This window comes from Dunckerocampus dactyliophorus, chromosome 8, assembly GCF_027744805.1.
Source record: "Dunckerocampus dactyliophorus isolate RoL2022-P2 chromosome 8, RoL_Ddac_1.1, whole genome shotgun sequence".
Taxonomy (NCBI): domain Eukaryota; kingdom Metazoa; phylum Chordata; class Actinopteri; order Syngnathiformes; family Syngnathidae; genus Dunckerocampus; species Dunckerocampus dactyliophorus.
In genome coordinates, this window is record NC_072826.1 from 8,551,149 (window position 1) to 8,570,662 (window position 19,514).

At 40.9% G+C, this 19,514-nt stretch overlaps 2 protein-coding genes and 1 long non-coding RNA gene across 4 annotated transcripts in view; 2 read left to right on the plus strand and 1 right to left on the minus strand.

Moving 5' to 3' along the window:
• LOC129186394 (uncharacterized) lies at positions 1-5,777 on the minus strand. Its single transcript, XR_008572234.1, has 3 exons — positions 5,192-5,777; positions 1,717-2,291; positions 1-1,212 (listed from the first exon to the last, which is right to left on the minus strand). It is a non-coding gene; the product is annotated as an uncharacterized LOC129186394 (long non-coding RNA).
• On the plus strand, positions 491-2,954 carry LOC129186393 (myosin regulatory light chain 2, ventricular/cardiac muscle isoform). The gene is made up of 7 exons (XM_054784639.1): positions 491-559; positions 836-928; positions 1,211-1,286; positions 2,194-2,298; positions 2,359-2,437; positions 2,514-2,562; positions 2,623-2,954. Exons 1-7 carry the CDS (start codon positions 557-559, stop codon positions 2,725-2,727), a joined length of 510 nt encoding a protein of 169 aa, XP_054640614.1. The 5' UTR covers positions 491-556; the 3' UTR covers positions 2,728-2,954.
• The window catches only part of LOC129186392 (paxillin-like), a 25,594-nt gene continuing 11,328 nt past the window's right edge, over positions 5,249-19,514 (plus strand). Inside the window, exon 1 of one of the 2 annotated variants that reach the window (XM_054784637.1) lies at positions 5,249-5,479. In XM_054784637.1, the coding sequence (XP_054640612.1) occupies positions 5,467-5,479 (13 nt within the window). In that variant the 5' untranslated portion in view covers positions 5,249-5,466. The remainder of the gene's footprint in view (positions 5,480-19,514) is intronic. The other variant, XM_054784638.1, reaches the window with a different exon arrangement.

Genomic DNA, 19,514 nt, shown 5'->3' on the forward strand with positions numbered 1-19,514 from the left:
AATAATGCTTCAGTTATTGTATGTACAATACTAGTATTTCATCACTTGGAATAAATAACTAATACGACCATCAGGAAGCAAATCTTACGTCACACTGTTTTGCAAGTAAATATGGAGAAAATAGTGTATAAATGAAATATTGTTGAAGAGCTTGTCGTAGCAGCAAAAGTTACTTGGTGATATGAACCTGGCTGATTCTACTGATATCTAATGATATCACAAACAAATTCATGCATATAGTTCACAGTTGACACACTGTAGTTCAAACAATGTTGTGTGGATACTGAGAAGGTGATACTTTAACCTTCAATCTGCTTTGGATATTCTAATCCTGTTATTCAGCTCTCTGCCCATGAAAACACGGGCGTTTGTGTGTGTGTGTGTGTGTGCATACAAAGCGTGTCAAACCATCATTTACCTGTCACTTCCTTAAGAGGACATTGTTTATAAATATCGTCCAGTGGAGCACAGAGCTTGGGGGCTACAAAAGGACACCCCCCATCATCCCCATTGTTCACTGGCATCATTGTTGGTCTCACCTCACAGCTGCTCAGCCATGGTAAGTTACTGTCTGTGTGTGTTTGATGGAGCAAAGACAGCTACAACTGTTTCCATGTCTAGTTCATTTAAACAAGACAAATGGACTAGTCTTTATTAGGATGTTGTCATTTTGTGTTTGTGCCCATCATAATGGCTTGGTATCTTTGACCATGTTTGTTAGTACGTTTTATGCTCTATTTTGTTGTTTTGTGCTAATATCGTGTCCCAGTAAAAAGCATTTTGTGGTCACAGTTTATGCAACTGCGCCGTATTGCTACTTTTGACATGTCTGAAGGCCCCCAAAAAAGCCAAGAAGAGGACAGCAGAGGGAGCCAATTCCAACGTGTTCTCCATGTTTGAGCAGGCCCAGATTCAGGAATTCAAGGAGGTGAGTTGAAGCTGCTTAACTAGTTGTGTAAACATGACATAAATACTAGTATTTGCTAGCTCCACAAGTGTATCTTTTGTCCATGGAGCACCTGTCCCAGCCTTGACAGCAGCTCCCTGCTGGTATGCCGCTTTGGCTAAACATCCAGACAGCGTCGTCATGTGCTGGATGCCAGGATTAAAACGCTCACCATCCCTTGGGTTTTACACACCAGCAGCCACAATGGAGATCATCATGTTCTTTTGTTTTCTGGAACCTTCTCTCTCCTCCTCCTCCTCTCAGGCCTTCACCATCATGGACCAGAACAGAGACGGTTTCATCGACAAGAACGACCTGAGGGACACTTTTGCAGCACTTGGTGTGTTGGCAGCACGTTTAAGGGCAATGTTGTGTCACTATTGTTTAGTGTTAAAAGGCATCTGCTGCTTTTGCAAGTGGGTGGAATACAAAGTTGCCAGCCCTTTATAGTGCAAGAAAGCATATTTGCTAACTGAAACTCTGCTTCACTCACTACAAGACAGTAGAGTGGGAGTGATTTCTCCCAGACAATTTGTAAAGAAAGGTATATAATAAATCTAATTCAAGAAAATACTTTATAATAAATATATTTTTGAAATATAATAAATGTAAAATATTTATGTACAGTGGAACCTGCCAAGTCAAACACTGCAAAAGTTCAGCTACAAGTTTCAGGACAAATATGCCTCAACAGTCAAACAATATTTGGAATTCAAACCATAATCATGTGCGACACCAGGCGAGATATCGGTAAATCTTGTGATACTCACTTTTTCTTTGGCTTTGGCCAAAAAAGGGCACCAGGGATGGCAAAGAGGAAAAGTGTGATAATAACCGTAGAACCAGGAATGGAATTTACTGCGACATCGGAATATAGGATTAATTTAGGTTAATCCAATATGAGCCATACAGTTCATTAAATATCAAGTACATGCTAATGTGAATGCAGTCATTCTAAACACCTTCTTGCACCCTCTCCATTATGCGAGGCATGTTCAAAGTGTGGCTAGTTTTACTTCATGGTAGTCGTATTCAGGTGTATTATACTGTGCTTAAATTGTCTTCATTTACTCAAACATTGCCTGTACAGTTAATAATTAATTCACTATGTAGAACAACTTAGAAGTCAACCAGCAGCACGGAAGAAATTGTGTTCTACGTTGGAGGTCCCACTGTATTTGGATGTTTTTTTTACGCAACATGCATGATGTCTACTTAGCTTAAGTGTTGAATGTTGGTCGCCATAGGACGCCTGAATGTGAAACAGGAAGAGATTGATGAGATGCTCAAAGAAGCTCCAGGCCCAATCAACTTCACCATCTTTCTCACCATGTTTGGGGAGAAACTGAAAGGTAACAATGAAAAAGGACAAAAAGTAAGTTGAATGCAGTCTAATGGCTGTGTGTCTGTAGGTGCTGATCCAGAAGAGACCATCCTCAATGCGTTTAAAGTGTTTGACCCTGAGGGGAAAGGTGTGCTGAGGAAGGACTAGTAAGAAAACACACACACACACACACACGAAAACACACACACACGATGATAAACTGATGTCTTTGCCGTTCCGCAGCGTGACACAAATGCTGACAACACAAGCAGACCGATTCACCCTAGAAGAGGTACACAGATAATCCACATTGTGACTGTGATGTGAATGTGATGCAAACATGTGCTTTTAGATGGAGCAGATGTTTGCTGCCTTCCCCCCAGATGTGGCAGGGAACCTGGACTACAAGAACCTGGTGCACATCATCACCCACGGAGAGGAAAAAGACCAGGAATGATGCGTCTCTTAAAAGGACAGAGACGTTAGGAAATTTATGGACTGTGGTCAATGTATGCTGGTGCCATAGCTTCTTTGCTGCAAGATCACACAATTGGATCAAGACCAGACCCTCCCCAAACAATGGACATATGCCAGAACCTACACCACATTTCACGTTAGTCCCATCCTTGTTTTTATTTTTTTTTTCAATGAAGATATCCATCAGGTCTGTGCTTGTTTGTCAAATAAAAGTTTTTAATTAAGTACTTTCCAGCGTCATTTCTCATTATGTCTTTACGCTCTGGATACTTTTCGGTTACTTGAGTTAAAAAATAAATAAATAAATTGCTGATTTTATTATTTGTATTATGTATATATTTTTCTAATTATTACTGGGTCTGTAATTAACTTTTTTGTGACAATTTTCCACATACAGTTCCACTCAGAATTATTCAATCCGTACAATAAATATTTCTTTACACTGTACAAACTTACAGTAATTTGTGATAAACAAAACAAAAAAAAACAATTTCAATTACTCAAGATGACTAATATTAAATGAAGTCATCATTTATTGGCAGTAGGCATCTACTGTACTGACGGTTTGTATATTGAAGGTATACATACCCGCTGCCCTTTTAACGCCATGTTAGGTAGTGACTAGTGGATGAAATCCCACAGAGATCACGATGAGCCCCTCATGGTGTGCTCTCACACATGCACAGTGGATGATGCGTGTGTATTACGTGCTGACATAAAAATGTTTGGCTCCTAACGCAGGGATGGAGGGCTTTAGGGGGACAAAAGCCTGTTGTTATTTTAGGGCAGTGATGATGTGAAGAGGATAATGTGATACTGAGGGCCTGAGTGCAAAGCTCACAACGGGATGCCACCCAGTGATCCTTGTCACCCATACCTACCCTGCTGAACAGCATGCTGGGGTGGGTCAACTGCAAACAATTACGGTCTTCTTCCTGCCCTCTGAACAAAGCGGTCGACGCTTGCTCTCTTTGCTCGAGTACAGTCATTCGTGCGCAATCCCTTCACTCTTACTTCATGTCAATGTCAAGAAGATAGGGATGATATCGTGATATATTCATTTTCAGAGAACAGACCTATACGGTCGTCCCTCGCCACATCGCGGCTTCACTCTGGCATGCTTTTTCAAACATGCAGTGGCGTGGAGGAATTTTGTCCCGCTCACCTCTGCAAAATTGATGTAATTCAGCCACAATGGAGGGTTTTCCAAAAATGAACCCGTATCATTTTTTCACAAAGGTTTGTATTTTTTTCTCCCTTAATGATAAACATTTTCATTTAAAAACTGTATTTTGTGTTCAGTTGTGTTGTCGTTGACTAATATTTTTAATTAATTTGATGATATGAATTTAGGGTCGCCAATTAACCTAACATGCGTGTTTTTGGAATGTGGGAGGAAACCGGAGTTACCGGAGAAAACATGCAAACTCCACATAGATATGCCCTACGGGGATTCAAACCCACATCTTCCCGATCTCCTGAATGTGTGGCCAACATGCTAACCACTCGGCCACCGTGCGGCTCCAACAGGCTTTCATTGCAGGTTTAAATGATCTCACAACAGACACAATAATAATAATAACTTAATAATCATAATAATAATCATCATAATAATAACATCGGCTACTGTTATGGCTGTAATCTATGACCAGCTAAACTTCAACTTTGAACCCTGACCTCACTTCCTGTCCTCTACACATTGCGGAAATTCACTTATTACGGTCAAGGATTACTGACTACTCTTGAATTATATGTTAGTCATTTGATTGTATTCATAGTATTGTCTCCTGAGAACATATAATAACATGGTTGCTGAAATGTGAGGGCTGTAGTAATTTTTGTGAGATTCACTGAGCCAAGTAGGTACTGCACAGTGAACACACCTGGCACTCTGGCGCCTCCCTAGTGGTGAGGGTGAGCTATAACAACCAACACAGTTCCACACATATCCTGCTGAGACCCACAAATTCAAATTTTGTCCTGTATAAGGGACAAGCTTTTCACAGCCTTATTCCGAATGCAAAACACTCCACAAGAACAGTTGTTGTACTGTGGAGAGGGCGTCTGGACTTACTGCTTTATATTGTAAATAAATAATAATAATAAATTGTAAATAAATAATAATAAATCAAGTTTGTCTTGTCTATATTTTGTTGTGTATTGTTTTCACCCGAAGAAAACAACTTATATACAATACTCATAAGTACAAAAAGTACTAAAAGATTCAACAGTTGGAGACATTCAAAAGTTTAGAGGTCAAATTAAGTTCGCCTGTAAATGTTTCTTTTTGCTAGGATGTAAGAGGCCAAGTGTACTAAGGAAGTAGGGTTCCATAGAGTAGTTTCTACAGAAAGTGAAATATTTTGATGATTTTACGCTACAATAGACATCTTTAGTAAAGTTAGCTTTAGGCCACCATGATGGCACACTGCCACTTGTCTTACCTGCCACAAGATGGCGTCGGCAGCCTTGTATTCAGCTTGTGGACTGCAGGCGGGCAGGGAGCAGTCATGGGGGCTGGATCTTACCGGAGACTCCTCTCTGCCGGGGGTGTCTGGCGATGAGTGTGCTCGAAGCTCACCGAGTGAGAGGGCAACTTGAAAACTTCAACGCATTTTGCAAGCACATTGGACGAGTGGACGCTACATCGGCGCGGGCAGTCCAAGCTGTGCTCGACGGAGCGGGAACATTGCGGCTCTAACAGCATTGACCGGCCAACATGGATGATTTAGGTAAATGTCGCCCTTCTTTACATCAGCATGGCAACAACATGTGTACGTGTGTGGGCGCGTTAGCATTATAGCATGTTTCGGAAGGCATGTTTGGGTTAAAAAACGTCCATATGTGTCAGTTGATCTACTGTAAAAACAGTACGATCATACAAGCTGAAAGGCCCCGCGTGGTCATCTAATTAAATGTTGCCTTCAGGTTCATGACGAAAAGTCCAATGGTTTTTCGTGTTTATTATCTGGTGGTCGAACCAGATTTGACTGACCCCTTTACGGTCCTCTAACTTGTCATGCTCACAGGAGAACGATTAATTAGATTTGGACATTTGATTAGAATGAAGAGGAATGGAATGTGAAGAGTGGTGGTTGAAAAGCTATGAAAACGACAACAATATAAACAGGCATTTAACGCCAGTGATCAGTTTTACTGCCCCACAAGTGGTGTGTGTATGTTGCAGGACTGATGTTCTTAAAATGTGGTAGTCCAGATTTCTTTTTTACTATTTGCACCACATTTTAACAATCAGTTCACTTTGGGATCTTATAGTGACTGTGTGATCTTTTTCAAGTTGAAGTATGTAAGGCAAATACTCCCTTGAGTGAAACATTGTGCTGTAATTAAAAAGAGAAGGGAAACCTCAGATGTAGGCTAATTAAGCCATCACATCACAGCAGTTAGGACTTTTTTGGCCATGCTGACTTTGTGGTCATATGTATTTACAAGTCTGAGCTGCCACCCGTAAAGTTAAGTTTAGAAGGAATTTATAAAGTGCATTTAAGGAACTGGGTTTGGTGCATGCTGATATAGCATGAGAGAATGAGGATGCATTTAGAAAGCCGAAGATGGACATGAATGCTATAGTATTAAAGAACACAATTTTGCAGCAAACAGGGCAGTTTGTGCTATTTTGTTTTAATCATTCGGACCCTACTGTCCCACAACAGAACATCTCATTTGATCTGCTCCTGATGGGGGGTGACACTTGGCAAAAAATATTGGTCATTCTATATCCAGTCAATATTTGAGGATGCCTCCTCAGTTTACGTCGCGCTCCTTGAAGTGGTTGCTTAAAAAAAGAATGTTGCACAATCCGGTAATATGTCCATGTCATGGGGGTTGTAAATATCATGGTTTTAGCCGGGGCTTCTAAATAGTTCTGGTGTTCCAGCACATAGAAAACATACAGTAAGCCAATACAGCGGTACCTCGGTCTTCGTTATTAATTAATTCCAAAAGGTACAACGAAAACCAAAATGCACTAAAACCAAGACAATTTCAATAATCTTAATAATCCAATTAGTACATTCCAGACATGGAAAAGTATTCCCAAAAAATGCATTTTCATAGAGAATAATTATAGTTTTACATGCAGAAAACAATGTGAAATAATTTTAAATGACGAATGGATGGAATTTATTGATGATGGGAATTTCCCAACCTGGCGAGATCAAATTCAATAGTGTTTCTCAACTTTTTGATCAAGGTGCTGGCACTTAGCAACTTTCTTTGGCCCCAGGGCAGGTTATTTAACATAAACACTCAATTAAAAAAAAAAAATGCTTGGACAGTGAGTCAGCAATGGTACGTGCTTTGTTTGGGGCTTTGGGCACTCGAGTTCACGGAACGATACAGTGCAGGCCCAATGGACTGGTTTGTTACGTGCAATACCGTATGAAAACAGAAACAGTGTACGAAAACAGAATTCTGGCAAATTTTTGACAAAGAACGAATCGTACAAAAACTGGGGCATACAAAAACGAGGTTTGACTGTATTGTATTTGCACATGGGTGTATTGTATGGGTGTGACTATTCAGTTAAAGTCTCTAAGAGTTGAAAAGATTCATCCACCACGCAGATGAGAAATCCTTCATGTATTTTTAGCTAAGAAGAGTCCCTCTTCTCATGTGATGAGCTAGCAGCAACTTGAAACCTTCCACTGGGCCTACAGACAACTCTCTTCCCTTTCTTTCACTTTGGTCTCTCATCCCACCAGGCAGTGTTGCTTTTTCCTCATCCAAAAGCTGCATGGCATGGGACTACACGGTTGATTGTTCTATACGCAGTGTGAACCAGCCGTGGGAGCAGAGTGCAGGCAGGGTGTCAGGCTTGGGGAGGGTGGGGGGATCAGACAACATGAAAGCACTGAGCCTAAGCCACAATTCACACTCTTTCTTGCTCCACCCACGCTCTCTCTCTCTCTTACAGTGGCAAACCACGTAGGAAGCTACAGCGTGTCATGTATTGACAGTTTAAAAGGTGGCCGAGTTTGCAGCAGAGTGGATCAATGCAGATTGTAAATTTTGGTCACCCGCTTATTACTAAGACAGCTCAAGGAGCTATGATTTTAAGTGCTTTCTTATTGTGTTTAATTTTCTCGTGACGCAAGCATTGATTGACCTCGCCCCCTTAAAGTTTCTGGCAAAGATGAGCTCAGGGCCTGTGCGAACAAGACATGAATGTCAAACAGCCTCCAAAGTAAGCCCGGCCTCTCAAAGTTTGACGATCAGTACCTTTCAGCATTTCAGCTCTGCTACCTCTCTCTCTCTGATTTGCCACACTGTCATTTTAGTGGCAATGTTTTGAAATGAAGATGCGACTCCCCAGAGTGCTGTCAGTTCGGTCGCCGCAGCGTTGGAAATGTCACTCACAAAGTGGGCGTGGACGACGTACTTCTTAAATGGGATCTGATGTAGCCTAGATTCACGACTACTATCTAAATTTAGGTTGGCACATTGTTTGCATCAATAGAAAAGCTGGATAAGTGACATGTGGGCCACTGTGATTTGAGGGAGTAGGAGAACTGATATCCACACGGATGACACCTTCATACTTTGCTATGAGTTGGTTCTTGAATTCAATCGTGTTTTTCACTTCGTGGGCTATTTTGCAGCCGTGATCAATAAGAAAAGCAGAGACTTGTGGTGTAACTGTGTCAGTTAGCAAATAACTACATGGGATGCTTATGGGATGTAGCATCCGACATAAAAAAAACAAAAAACATCATCTCTGCTACCCGATTTGTATCCTTTTACACATGAAGTTTTGTGACATTAATAATATTGGAAGTCTGCCATCAAGTACCTTCACTTGTTATTAAGAGTTAGATGTGGAGTGACGTAGGCCTTCCAGGGACAAACCCACACTGGATGATTGTAATGTTGAGTTTTTTAAGGAATCCCTCATAGCCTCCTCCAGGGTTTGTCCATCTGTTTGACTTTGAAGTAAACTTGCTGCAGGGCTGCAGGGCTCTGAACCATATGGTCCACACATCCACTCTTCAGATCTCAGTGTGCTGGTGTGGACAGGCGGTTTGACGAGCAGGCTTTAGAGAGCAGTGACAGCTCTGTAGGCAGCCAACCGTCATGTCATCTCCTGTGGGTCTTGATGCGCCACGCATCCTCTAAGTACCTACTGGCGTCATGTGGAAACAAATATACCAGTGAGGAAAAAAAATATTTAGGCCATGATATGCAAAAACCTGATAATGATCTGTTTATGTTTTGACTTGGATTAGCAGCTGCGTAGTCACTGTGTAAGCCCTTGTTTGTTGTGGCCGCTCCTCTACTTGCTAAGGGCGTGTTTCATGACAGGAAGTGCCCTTACCGACCTCTTTGCCTTGCTGGCAGTCAAGAGCATTGTGTACCACTAACCATCAGTGCAGGTCACACACACAGTGTTAGTCACACACTGCCTATTTATGTTGACTTCCTCAGTGAGACGTCGGAGCCGAAAGGGACGCGTCCAAATATACTAACATCTCTGTAGTTGTTTGCGGCTGGTCGAGAAATAAGTATGCATGTGGTAATGAAATAATTCAAGTCTAACACTTATGAGTTTGTTTTTGTATAGTAGACCTCGTCCCTTCACGGTAATTTCAAAATCATTGATTTGTTGTACTAACAGGAATAAGGCACAACTAAAATAGTGATCCAATGTTCTCTTTATTTGTGTTTCATGTGTCTTGATTTTTTTTAAAGGAGGCTGTATTGTCAGTGTGGCTGCAGGCTGAGATAACACTCTGCTCCTATATCAGGAATAGTGTTTCAATGCTCAGCAGGTTGGCACAGGTTTGACTGGTCCCAGATCTGCTCTCTTTTGAGAAATACAGCCACAGAAATATTGGACTTTTAATAAATGTGTTATAAAGGTTTAGGTAGACAGATACTGGCTTTGACAAGCTGATTGTTGTCCAGTGGTGTGATTTGCTTCTGCTTTGCAGGAACTGTCCTGTCTTTCCACTTCCCCGTGTCCTTGTGCTCCTGGAGGGGACAGAGAGCAGCTTGTTTCAAAGCCTGTGACCTACTTTGCTACAGGAAATACACCACCAGACCAAACGGATTGGATGTAGAAAAAAAAAAAAAATTGAAGAAAATAATTTCTTTCAACTCTATTTGATGCATTCCCACGAGCTACTTAGAAAATAATTAGTCGGCATTCTTAACACCTGGTCTATTATACTAAAGTGTGCAAATGCATAAATTAAAGGGAGAGTTAGGATTTTTTTTACATCCCCATCAGCAGTGTACTACAGCAACAGTGACTTACCCCCCCCCCCCGCCCCCCCCCCCCCCCCCCAATTAGTCCCGTGAGTCCACTTCTGGCCGGAGATTCGTGACGAGGAGCGTAGTTCTGCTTAGTTGGTGGAGACATGCAAGTAAAGAGTTTGGCTTCTCAAAACAATATGCGTTCAAAAGAGTAATACATTTGCGTCACAAAAATGCCTCCTCAAAAAATCAGACCTCACAAAACACTCAGTTAAATTTTTCTTCCGCCGTATCCTTGTGCACTTCCGCCTGTGCATTCATGTGTATGTGATGTGGCATTACCGGGAGTGTCTTCAATGAAAATGCAATGAAAATGCTGTTTTAGCTTGGAAAAGTAAACACTCCCATACTCAAAATGTCATAACAACAATAAGCGTGTAACATTTCAGACCGGGCGTGGTGTTTTCAACGCTCCAGGTAGGTAACAAAGGTGGAACATTGTAAAAGTAAATAAAGCGAAAAAGTGAACATACTCACCTCTGTTGGTCTAGCTGGTCAAGATATGTCACGCTTTCTTTGAACTGCAGAGCTGCTCTGCATAGTCTACAAATGGCGTGACTTTTGTAGAGTTTTTCGTCCTCCTTGTAAAATTCAAAGATGTTCCAAACTGTGTATTTATTTATTTTGCTGATGTGCTGAAACTCTTTCGTGGTGACGAGCTAGCTAGCGTTCGCACGGCTGCTACTATTTACGTCCATTCTCATCTTCAGTCATGGTCAGCCATGGAGCATTTGCAACAATCCTTTTGTCAGCAGCCCAGGCTTTTGCGTTGTTTAAAGGACTCTCTCGCGATACCGGGTGCATGGTTCCACAGTCGATTAATGTAAGGATTTTTGGCTGATTCTTATCGATACAGGAGGCTGCTAAAGGTGCAGCCGAATCTCTCGCTTGTCAAACCAGATATCCGCTCACATCGGTTTATTGTTCACAAACCTATTATCTCCTTTTTAAAGAAAACAATAAGTACAAATGACAGAGTTTGTTGTGTTGCCGCCTTTTGTTGCAATTGCTTCTGGGGCTCGATGAAATCAGCCCCAACAGTTTGTTAATGAGAATGATAAGCAAGCAACTTTCTGTGGCACAGACCACCCTAACCATCATCTACTGTGTAGCATGTCTTGGTCAAGTGAGGAGGATATTTATAGCACCTCTTGTTTGGACTGTGTGTGCATGCAATAAGGGACCTGTGCTTTGTGTTGTCCTATTGTTGCTCCTGTTTATAGTGTTACTGCTGGAGAACTCAGGCACATGATGTCTGCTGTCCACCCAGCGGCCCTGAAGTGGATCAAGTGCAAGTGCATGGGCTAACGTCTCTTGTTGTGATCCAAGCTAAGGCGGAGGGCGGCACAGCGCCCTGACAGGCCATCTCATTCACAACACAACATGAAAGGCTGTCATATCGCATCATACAGTCACTTGCTTCGGCCCAACAGCCTCTTGAAGCTATCTTGTTCAGTTGTTTCACTGCTCGTGTCTGTCTTGTATGAACAAGTTGTGGCATGTTAGGAATTTATATCATTCGCATCAAAACCACCCAGGAAAAAGTCAAGGAATCCATGGTAGGAGGTGTTGGAAGGAAGGCAAGAGTGGCTACATAGAGACATGATATTCATGCCATTTCATTTTAAATGTCATGACATTTAGAAACTTCACAGATGAAGCTATTGTTTTTCCTGTCAGCCCTGAGCAAGCAAGGCAGCTCTTCTTCTGTTTTGACCTGAAATTCAACATCAGCCTCTGCAGACACCTTGCTGCTTATGTTGCATTTGTGAATGCCCCTTTCCTAGTAACTAGCTCTCTACGTCTCCCTTGTCTGGAAATGTTGACGTGATCAGAGCGGTCTACTGCATTCATTGGCTACATGGTCCCATTAGGCCTGATGTGTGCACCGTGTCAAGAAGACAGGATGTCCTGCCTCTGTTGACGTCCAGTACTTGTAAGAGTAGTGCTCCGGAGCTGATTTGTTCAATTACTCTTCATATTCTCTGTTGGAGTTGCTCTTATTCAAGTGTGGCTCAGCATTGTTCGCAATGTACTCCTTATATGGTTTTGCTTTCCATGCACTTGTTTCCTGCACATCCTCCCTTCCCCCTTTTTAAAATCCTGTTCCTTTTATCCGCTCTCCTGCTACACAGATCTTGCCTTCCCTTTTTTTTTTATCTTCCTCTCACTTCCGCTTTCTCTTTCCTGTAATGAACCCCCGCGTGTAGTGATGTCCGAGTACGGTAATTAAAATGCCCACCATTCATCTGGGAGGAAGGGTGTCTCCTTAATCTGCATCAACCCACATTTTACCCTAGAAAAATGTGCATACACACAAACAAATACACACTTCCCAGTTTCATACAGTCTTCCTGCCATGTTTCATTGTGTCCTGTCATGTCACCTACTGCGGTGTTTCCACTACATGTAATTGATTATGGCGCAGCGCCACAACAAAATAAAAGCTGCCACAAATTAAAAAACGTGGTTTTATTTTTTTAAAACCTGAAAACAATGGTAATATGTTGTATGAATGGATATATATGCTATATAGACACATATATAGTTTATTATTTCCGCACATATTGACCACACTTAGTTTGAAAACAAGTTAAAATATCATAAAAAAATGTTTAACTGCGCTTTATTTTGATAAACATAGACCGGAATCGCCAGTCCGCCCAGTTGGCACTTGCTGGTGTGTGACCAGATAGACGTTCACTTTGTTTATCATCGAGAGAATGGAAACTAGTCCATAAAATGTGTAGCCAATTGACGACAGCTTGTCACAGGCTCAGCTTATCTATGCCAGCGTGCGTGATCACTCAGGTTTCAAACTCATTCACTTTCTGGCATCATTGTTTACACATTTTGCCTGGCTCTCGCTGCCTCTCTGGCGGCAGCTAGCTAGCTCCACACGCAACTAACAAGTAGCTAACACGGTCATGGGACACAAGTTTGCTTGCTTTTTTTAAAGTTTCGCTTAAGAATCTTGCTCTCTTGTTTTCAATATAATACTTAAAGTTGTCTAACATAAACATGTATTGTGCCCAGCTTTAAGATAGTGATGCTATCACAGGGGTGTCCAACAGGTAGCTCGTATGCTAGCAGTAGCTCACCAGCCGATGTTGAGTAGTTCACCAAATAATATTTGCTTCACCTCTTAGTATTTTTATAAGTGTTCTGTTCAAACATGACACCTGCATTTAATGACAAATGAGCACACTAAGTGGAGATGTGCTTTTTATTAAAGTATAATTTAAATGTTGGCAGTCACATAAAACACACCTCTGCTTTCTTTTTGTCCAAGTAGCTTTAATAGTGCGGAAAGTTGGATACACCTGTGCTATCATGACCCTGGACTCTACTCTCATTATACTGTTTATACAGGACAGATTTCTATAACCAAAATATTGAAATTGTTATTTTATTCATTGTGTCATTTTGAACTAAGAAATATATTGTGGAAGAATTGATTTTCCATGTATTCATATTACTCTAAAACAGGCATCAAATAAAATTTGGGTTTGTGTCAAATGGTATGAAATGTTGTACTTTTGTACTAGTCACACAGTACTATTGGACTAAATAGGTCAGGTAACAAAAGGAGGCTTGACATTTTAGACTCTCACTTTAAGTGCTCTCAACAACTTTGCCATTAAATTTCTTTTGCAATGTTCTCAGTTCATGTTTTGCTGGTTGTTAAAGTTAAAAGTTAAGTTAATAAATAAATAAGGCATATAAATGTTTTGTCAAAATAAAAAAAAAAATTGCAGACGCAGCAGTGACACGACACAGCGGCCCACCACCACAGCTTTAAAAAATCATAGGTGAAACTCTGAATATTTTCACATTAACTGTCCTTACAAGTGTAAAAATAAGTTAACCACTGTGAACCGCTTGCACTTCTTTACAAGAAGGATGGCCGTAAAGATTTATAAATAGTCTATAATAGTTTAATAACGATGTTATAAACACGTCGTAAATAATAATAAACGGTTCTAAATCACTCAGTTATCAATCAGTTACTCCGGTTTTTAACATTAGGTTGGGGCTCAGTTTCAGGTATTTCAAGCTATTGGCAGACTTAAATCTTATCTTATGTCTTATAGCAATTTATTATTATTATTATTATTTATTATTTTTATAAAGCATTAACAACATACTTACCTAATTTTATAATTTTTAGGCCATTTCTAAACCATTTATGAAGGCACCTTTGTCGGGGTGGGACTCTCTGGCCACCTCACGATTCGATGCGTTTACGATTCAGAGGCCTGCGATGCGATGATAAAACGATTATCGATGCATCTCGATTCATCTTTTTTTGTGATCAGTAGTTTGTCAATTTTTTCAAGCATCATTTTTTTCCATATATAATTTCTTGGCATGGGAAGTCCTTGGCGCCAGAGTAAATATATTGGGTAAGTTTACATGAATTTAAACGGACATTCATGTAAGTTTATGTTCAATACTAGCAAGATCCGGTACTAGCACGAGTACCCGATCAACGCTGGCTGCTTTTCCTCCTCTGAACTACTTTGACACCCCCAAATTGTCTCCACATCTGACAGCCAATCAAAACCATGGGAGAAATGTGAAATCAGCACTCACGAGTGTAGCTGGTCACAGCCGCTCGTCGCGACCCGTGTGCAGGGTTTGCTACGCATTGGTGATGAGTTTTCGGCAATTGCAGTTGTTTAGTGCCTCTCGTGTGTGGCACCCACTACACTTAGGTGCACCACCATAAACTGTACGGGCAGCACTTCCGCTTTCCGTCTTTTGGTTTCCGTTTTTTTTGTTCCGTCAGCATCAATTATTGACATTTATGAATCGATTAATAATCGTCAATGTCCGCATCGCGATGCATCTAAGAATCGATGATTTCCCCCACCCCTAGTTTGAAGGTGGCCTTTAGAGAATTTTTTTTCAACAATAATCAATAATTCAGCCAAATTTCAAATTGCACACCTCAGGTTCCACTGTACTACGAGAGGGATTTGGCTACATTTCAAGATCCAGGCCATTTTTTTCAACTTGTACTTAACTAAGAAAGTGTTCATGTCCCCTTCTACTGAAATAAGATACCACACACGGCATTATACGTCTGCTTCACTCTTGTGCTTTGTTCCCATTCTTCTTTCTTATATTCATTAAGAATGCAAAAGCCCACCCCTGCGATTTGATAAAATATTAACTATTAAAATTTGAAGTGATCTAGTTAAGTTCTTGAATGCGGATTATAGAGGAGGCTCTTGTGATTTTCTCATTTGACGGGACATCAAATTTTGGAGAATGCTTCAGGTCATGGTATGTTCCTTTGGCAGAAGAAGCTGACACACCTCCGTGTTTGTGTAGCGAACGTCAGGCCAGCGCACGCCGAGCACAGGGGATTCAGTGAACAGACAAGCTTGAAAATGTCTTGTGTTTACAATTATTACTTCCAACATAGTCTCTGGGCTTGACAATAAGAGTGTAGGTATGTCACTTGGTAAACAAGTTGCCAATGTATTCAACTTATTTAACTGTCATTTTCATACAGGACAGTGTATAGCTTGAGGGTTTATGTTTGATCACTAACTTATCTTGGAGCAGCAAATTGTTTTTAATGAGGGGGAAAGCCAGTTCATCTGCAGAGCTAATTTGATTAACGTCTATTGTGTAAACCATCTGGACTAACATCTGTTGATGGAGGTCTGCAGTACAGCTTTGCTCTGACATCAGCAGGAATGACACAATGATTTTAGTACCTTTCCCAGTTAACATGATGATTATGTTGGGGGGGGCACTACCAGGACATCCCTCTGAAACAAGAAATTACTAATTTGTATGAAGGGGGCATAATATTGAATATTTATAAAGACATGTTGATTTTTGACATTAGCAAATCAGCTTGTTTACACTGTTCTCTCCTTGGGTTGATTTAAAAAAACAAAACAAAAAAAAACAACAGGGCTGTTTTTGGCCAAATTTTGGCCAACATATCATTCAACTACTAAGAACTGGTGGTGTAGCATATTCGTAATCTGATTTTTTTTTCCTTTTGTACGGAATACAGTGGAACCTTGGTTGGTGTCACTAATTCGTTCCAGAGACTCTTACTCCAACTGAAACGGACGCTGACCGAATCAATTTTTCCCATAAGAAATAATGTAAATCCTATTAATTTGTTCCAGAAAGCCAAAAATGTTAACCCAAAACACATTTTATAGTTTTACAGTTATAATTGGACATGCAGAAAACAATTCAAAATGCATATAAATACATATAAATGATGACTGATACATAAACATTTAAGGTTATTTTTACCTTCATTGAAGACGCAATTCTTGATGTGAACGTTCCCAAAGACGAGATGTGGCAGCGAGATCAACCACCACCACCTTCCTGTTTTGACATGAGTTGTTTCTAGAATTCAATAGTGTTTCTCACCTCAATTCTGTAACCCAAAATGGAGCCAAAGAAAGTTGCAAATGGCAGCATTTTTGATAACGAAGGTGAGAAACACTATTGAATGCAATCATGACAAAACAGGAAGATGGTGTCTATGGTGTGTCTCGCTGGTGTGTCTCGCTGCCACATCTTGTCTTTGGGAACAGTAGTCTTCAATGAAGGAACGAGTCAACTTAAATGTTCATTTGTCATTGATTATTTATATGCATTTAGAATTGTTTTATGCATGTTTTTTTGTGTTAACTTTTTTAGAGTCAACCACTAATGACATATACGGGAAATGTAACTTCCAGTTCCGGTTGCCATTTTGTTTGCTAGCTAATAGGATACTAACAAGTAAAGATGTTTTCTGATTTTAAAAATACAGAAGAACTCACACAATGTATTTAATAACACGACAAGACGCGCGCCATATTGTCCGCTAACCGGAGAATGCACGCAAACAGAGGCAAAATTGTGGTGTGAATTTTTTTGCATTAACCAAAAAACACGCTAACCAAGGTCGCACTGTATTTGTCCGGGTACAGAGGCATGCCAAGCTCCCCCTGGTACATATTGAGTGAGGAACAGCAAATGTCTCGCGATATAGACACACATCTTCTCCGTAAACAAATACAGTGCAACCCAATCTTTGCTCGCGGGAGTCATGGCTAGTGATAGTGCCAAGGAGAAACCAGAGCTTGAAAAGCCTCTTCTGTCATTATCATTATATGCATTCTGCATTCTGTATACTATGAGCAAACCACAACTCTGTTTGGCGTGTTGGCTTAGTTTCACAGGCGAGCGATGGTGGTTGAGGAGAGAGGGGCTAGTCAATCCGTTACAACAGTCAGCCCTGACGAAGATTGTTTTGGAGATGCACGTCTATGAAGTTATATTTGTGCCTTAATTTTGAGGCTAAAAAAGGCAGATTCTGAGCCATATTCATGTGCAATAACTACTGTTTTGTGCATATGCACATCACTGTAGTTTCTCACTCCCTCTCTCGCTCTCTCAACCGCTGCACGCTTGTCGCTCAACGCTTGTTGCTTGCGGGAGAGGCGAGCTGGTGTGTGTGCACTGGTACCTCAGACTGGGTTTTGGGGACTGAGCTCCTGGTTGGATCTTGCGGGTTGCGTGCCTGAAGAGCGGCGAGGCGTGTTCAGTTTAAAATACGTGCTTGTGAGTCATTCTCCGGGAGGGAAGGGCACTGATGTAATAATTTTTGTAATATTCTCACGCTCGACCGGCAAAGTCGCAAAGATCAACGGGTTGATCGCGATCAACGTGTTGGTGACCCCTTGTTTAGGCCCTAGACCATGGGGTCGGCCAGCTTTACCATCAAACGAACCATTTTGCTATCTGTTCTAGTACAGAAAAATAATCTGGAGCAGCAAAACATTACACAATTTATAAACTTGTAAAAGTTTTTTAATCTTTTTTTAAATTTTTTATTTTTTACCTTTTCTAACTGAATTCAACTGACAGAAGTGCAGAATGCTTGTGTAGGCCTACTTTGAAATAATTTAAACACCAAACTAGGCCTTTTTTGAGACGTTCCCGTATTTGTGTTAAATTAAAACAAAATGTAGCCAACTTTAACGTAAAAAACTAACGTAAAAAATTATGATAAACTGAAGCATGAGAATAATTGTCAAGTCTTGAAGACAGTAAAACCTCTAACACACTGTCTAAATATTACACTAGTGGTCCCATTATTTTCAGCCATGGTGACTACAGAGCACGACTGAGCTTGCTGTAAAATATAATTGTGTTATTTCTGCCCCCTTACCTTTGAAGGTGTATTTTTATGCTATATGTTGGATGTAACTGTCTCAACAGTTGTGCATAATCCGTAATGAAACATTGGGCAGCGGGACTGGGCTTGTGTATCCTGGGTGGAATCTGTGCTGTGCAACCTGGTCTACTGGCATGTTATCACTGGCATGCTATCCGTGCTAATGCTAAGTTGGTCCAAGTGGATCAGCTATGGCTCTGGATCTGCCTGGGATGTGTCTCCTCACTGTCTGGTGCAGTCTCTACTTTTACTGATGATACAGTGCTATTCTAAGCATTAGTTTCCAGGTTGTCAGATCTTCCTAATGTTACAGTCTCCGTCTTTAATTTAAAGACCAAAATGAATGTGACATACAGTAGCTTGTGAGGACACTAGAGCAGAGCAGACCGCAATTGTTTAAAGTTTTATTGGAAAGATGGTTACACTCAGTCTTGAGTAACCATGGTAGAAAGAGAGACTGGTTAAACAGTTGTAAATATTTTGTCATCCCACACCTCGAGGTCGGGGGTGTCACTGCTTACAAGAGAACTGCTTCTTCTTCTTCTATATGATCTAAGGTTCCTCATCGTAGCCTGCCAAAGTTGGAAGGCTCCTGTCAGTCGTCATTTGCGTGAGTAGCTTGTCTCACTTGAGGCAAGTAGCTAAGTTGGTACTGGCACGCCACGACTGTGAGGAGGTGAACCCAAGATGCCCCTGCCATTAAATTTAACCCTACCTTCCCCATTCTCAGTTTCACTCCCCCTCGGCTGATGGCACAGTTAAGAGAGGCAGTTCCTGCCTGGCACAGTGTGTTTGGGTTGCCCTCTTCCCCCTCCAGTTCTACTTTTATCGTCGCTCTTGTCTCTTCTCCCTCTTAACTTTTTGTCTTTATCTAAGGTACGTGTCATCTTCATGTTCATTGGCTTGAATTTCGATTTGCTCCAGGGCTTTATTGTAGCCTAAAGTTTTATAGTTGTTGTTGCTGGTTGGCAAACTTCAAATCAAGGGGTTTTTCGTTCTTGCATTGACTTATTTGTGCTTGAATAATTTTGAAAGGCCTTATTTGTGTTTTGTTATTAAATGTAGGGCTTTGTTGTTGTTGTTTTTTTTAGAAATGAATAAAGTAAGTGTCTTCATGGTGCATACAGCAGCATGTACAGTAATGGTAACACTTTGGAAACATGACACAACTTCAGTCAGATGAGGGTCAATGAGTAACTGAAGAAGTGGCTACGACAGTCACAATGAATCAGCTTTTACAACATCATCTTCCCTAATGTGCACACTGGTTGTGGTCAAGT

What these genes read in the sequence shown, in the direction of transcription:
- LOC129186393 (XM_054784639.1), top strand. An exon ending in GGACACTTTTGCAGCACTTG is followed by an intron (nt 1,287 to 2,193) that starts GTGTGTTGGCAG and finishes TGGTCGCCATAG; the next exon opens with GACGCCTGAATGTGAAACAG. An exon ending in GGTGTGCTGAGGAAGGACTA is followed by an intron (nt 2,438 to 2,513) that starts GTAAGAAAACAC and finishes GCCGTTCCGCAG; the next exon opens with CGTGACACAAATGCTGACAA.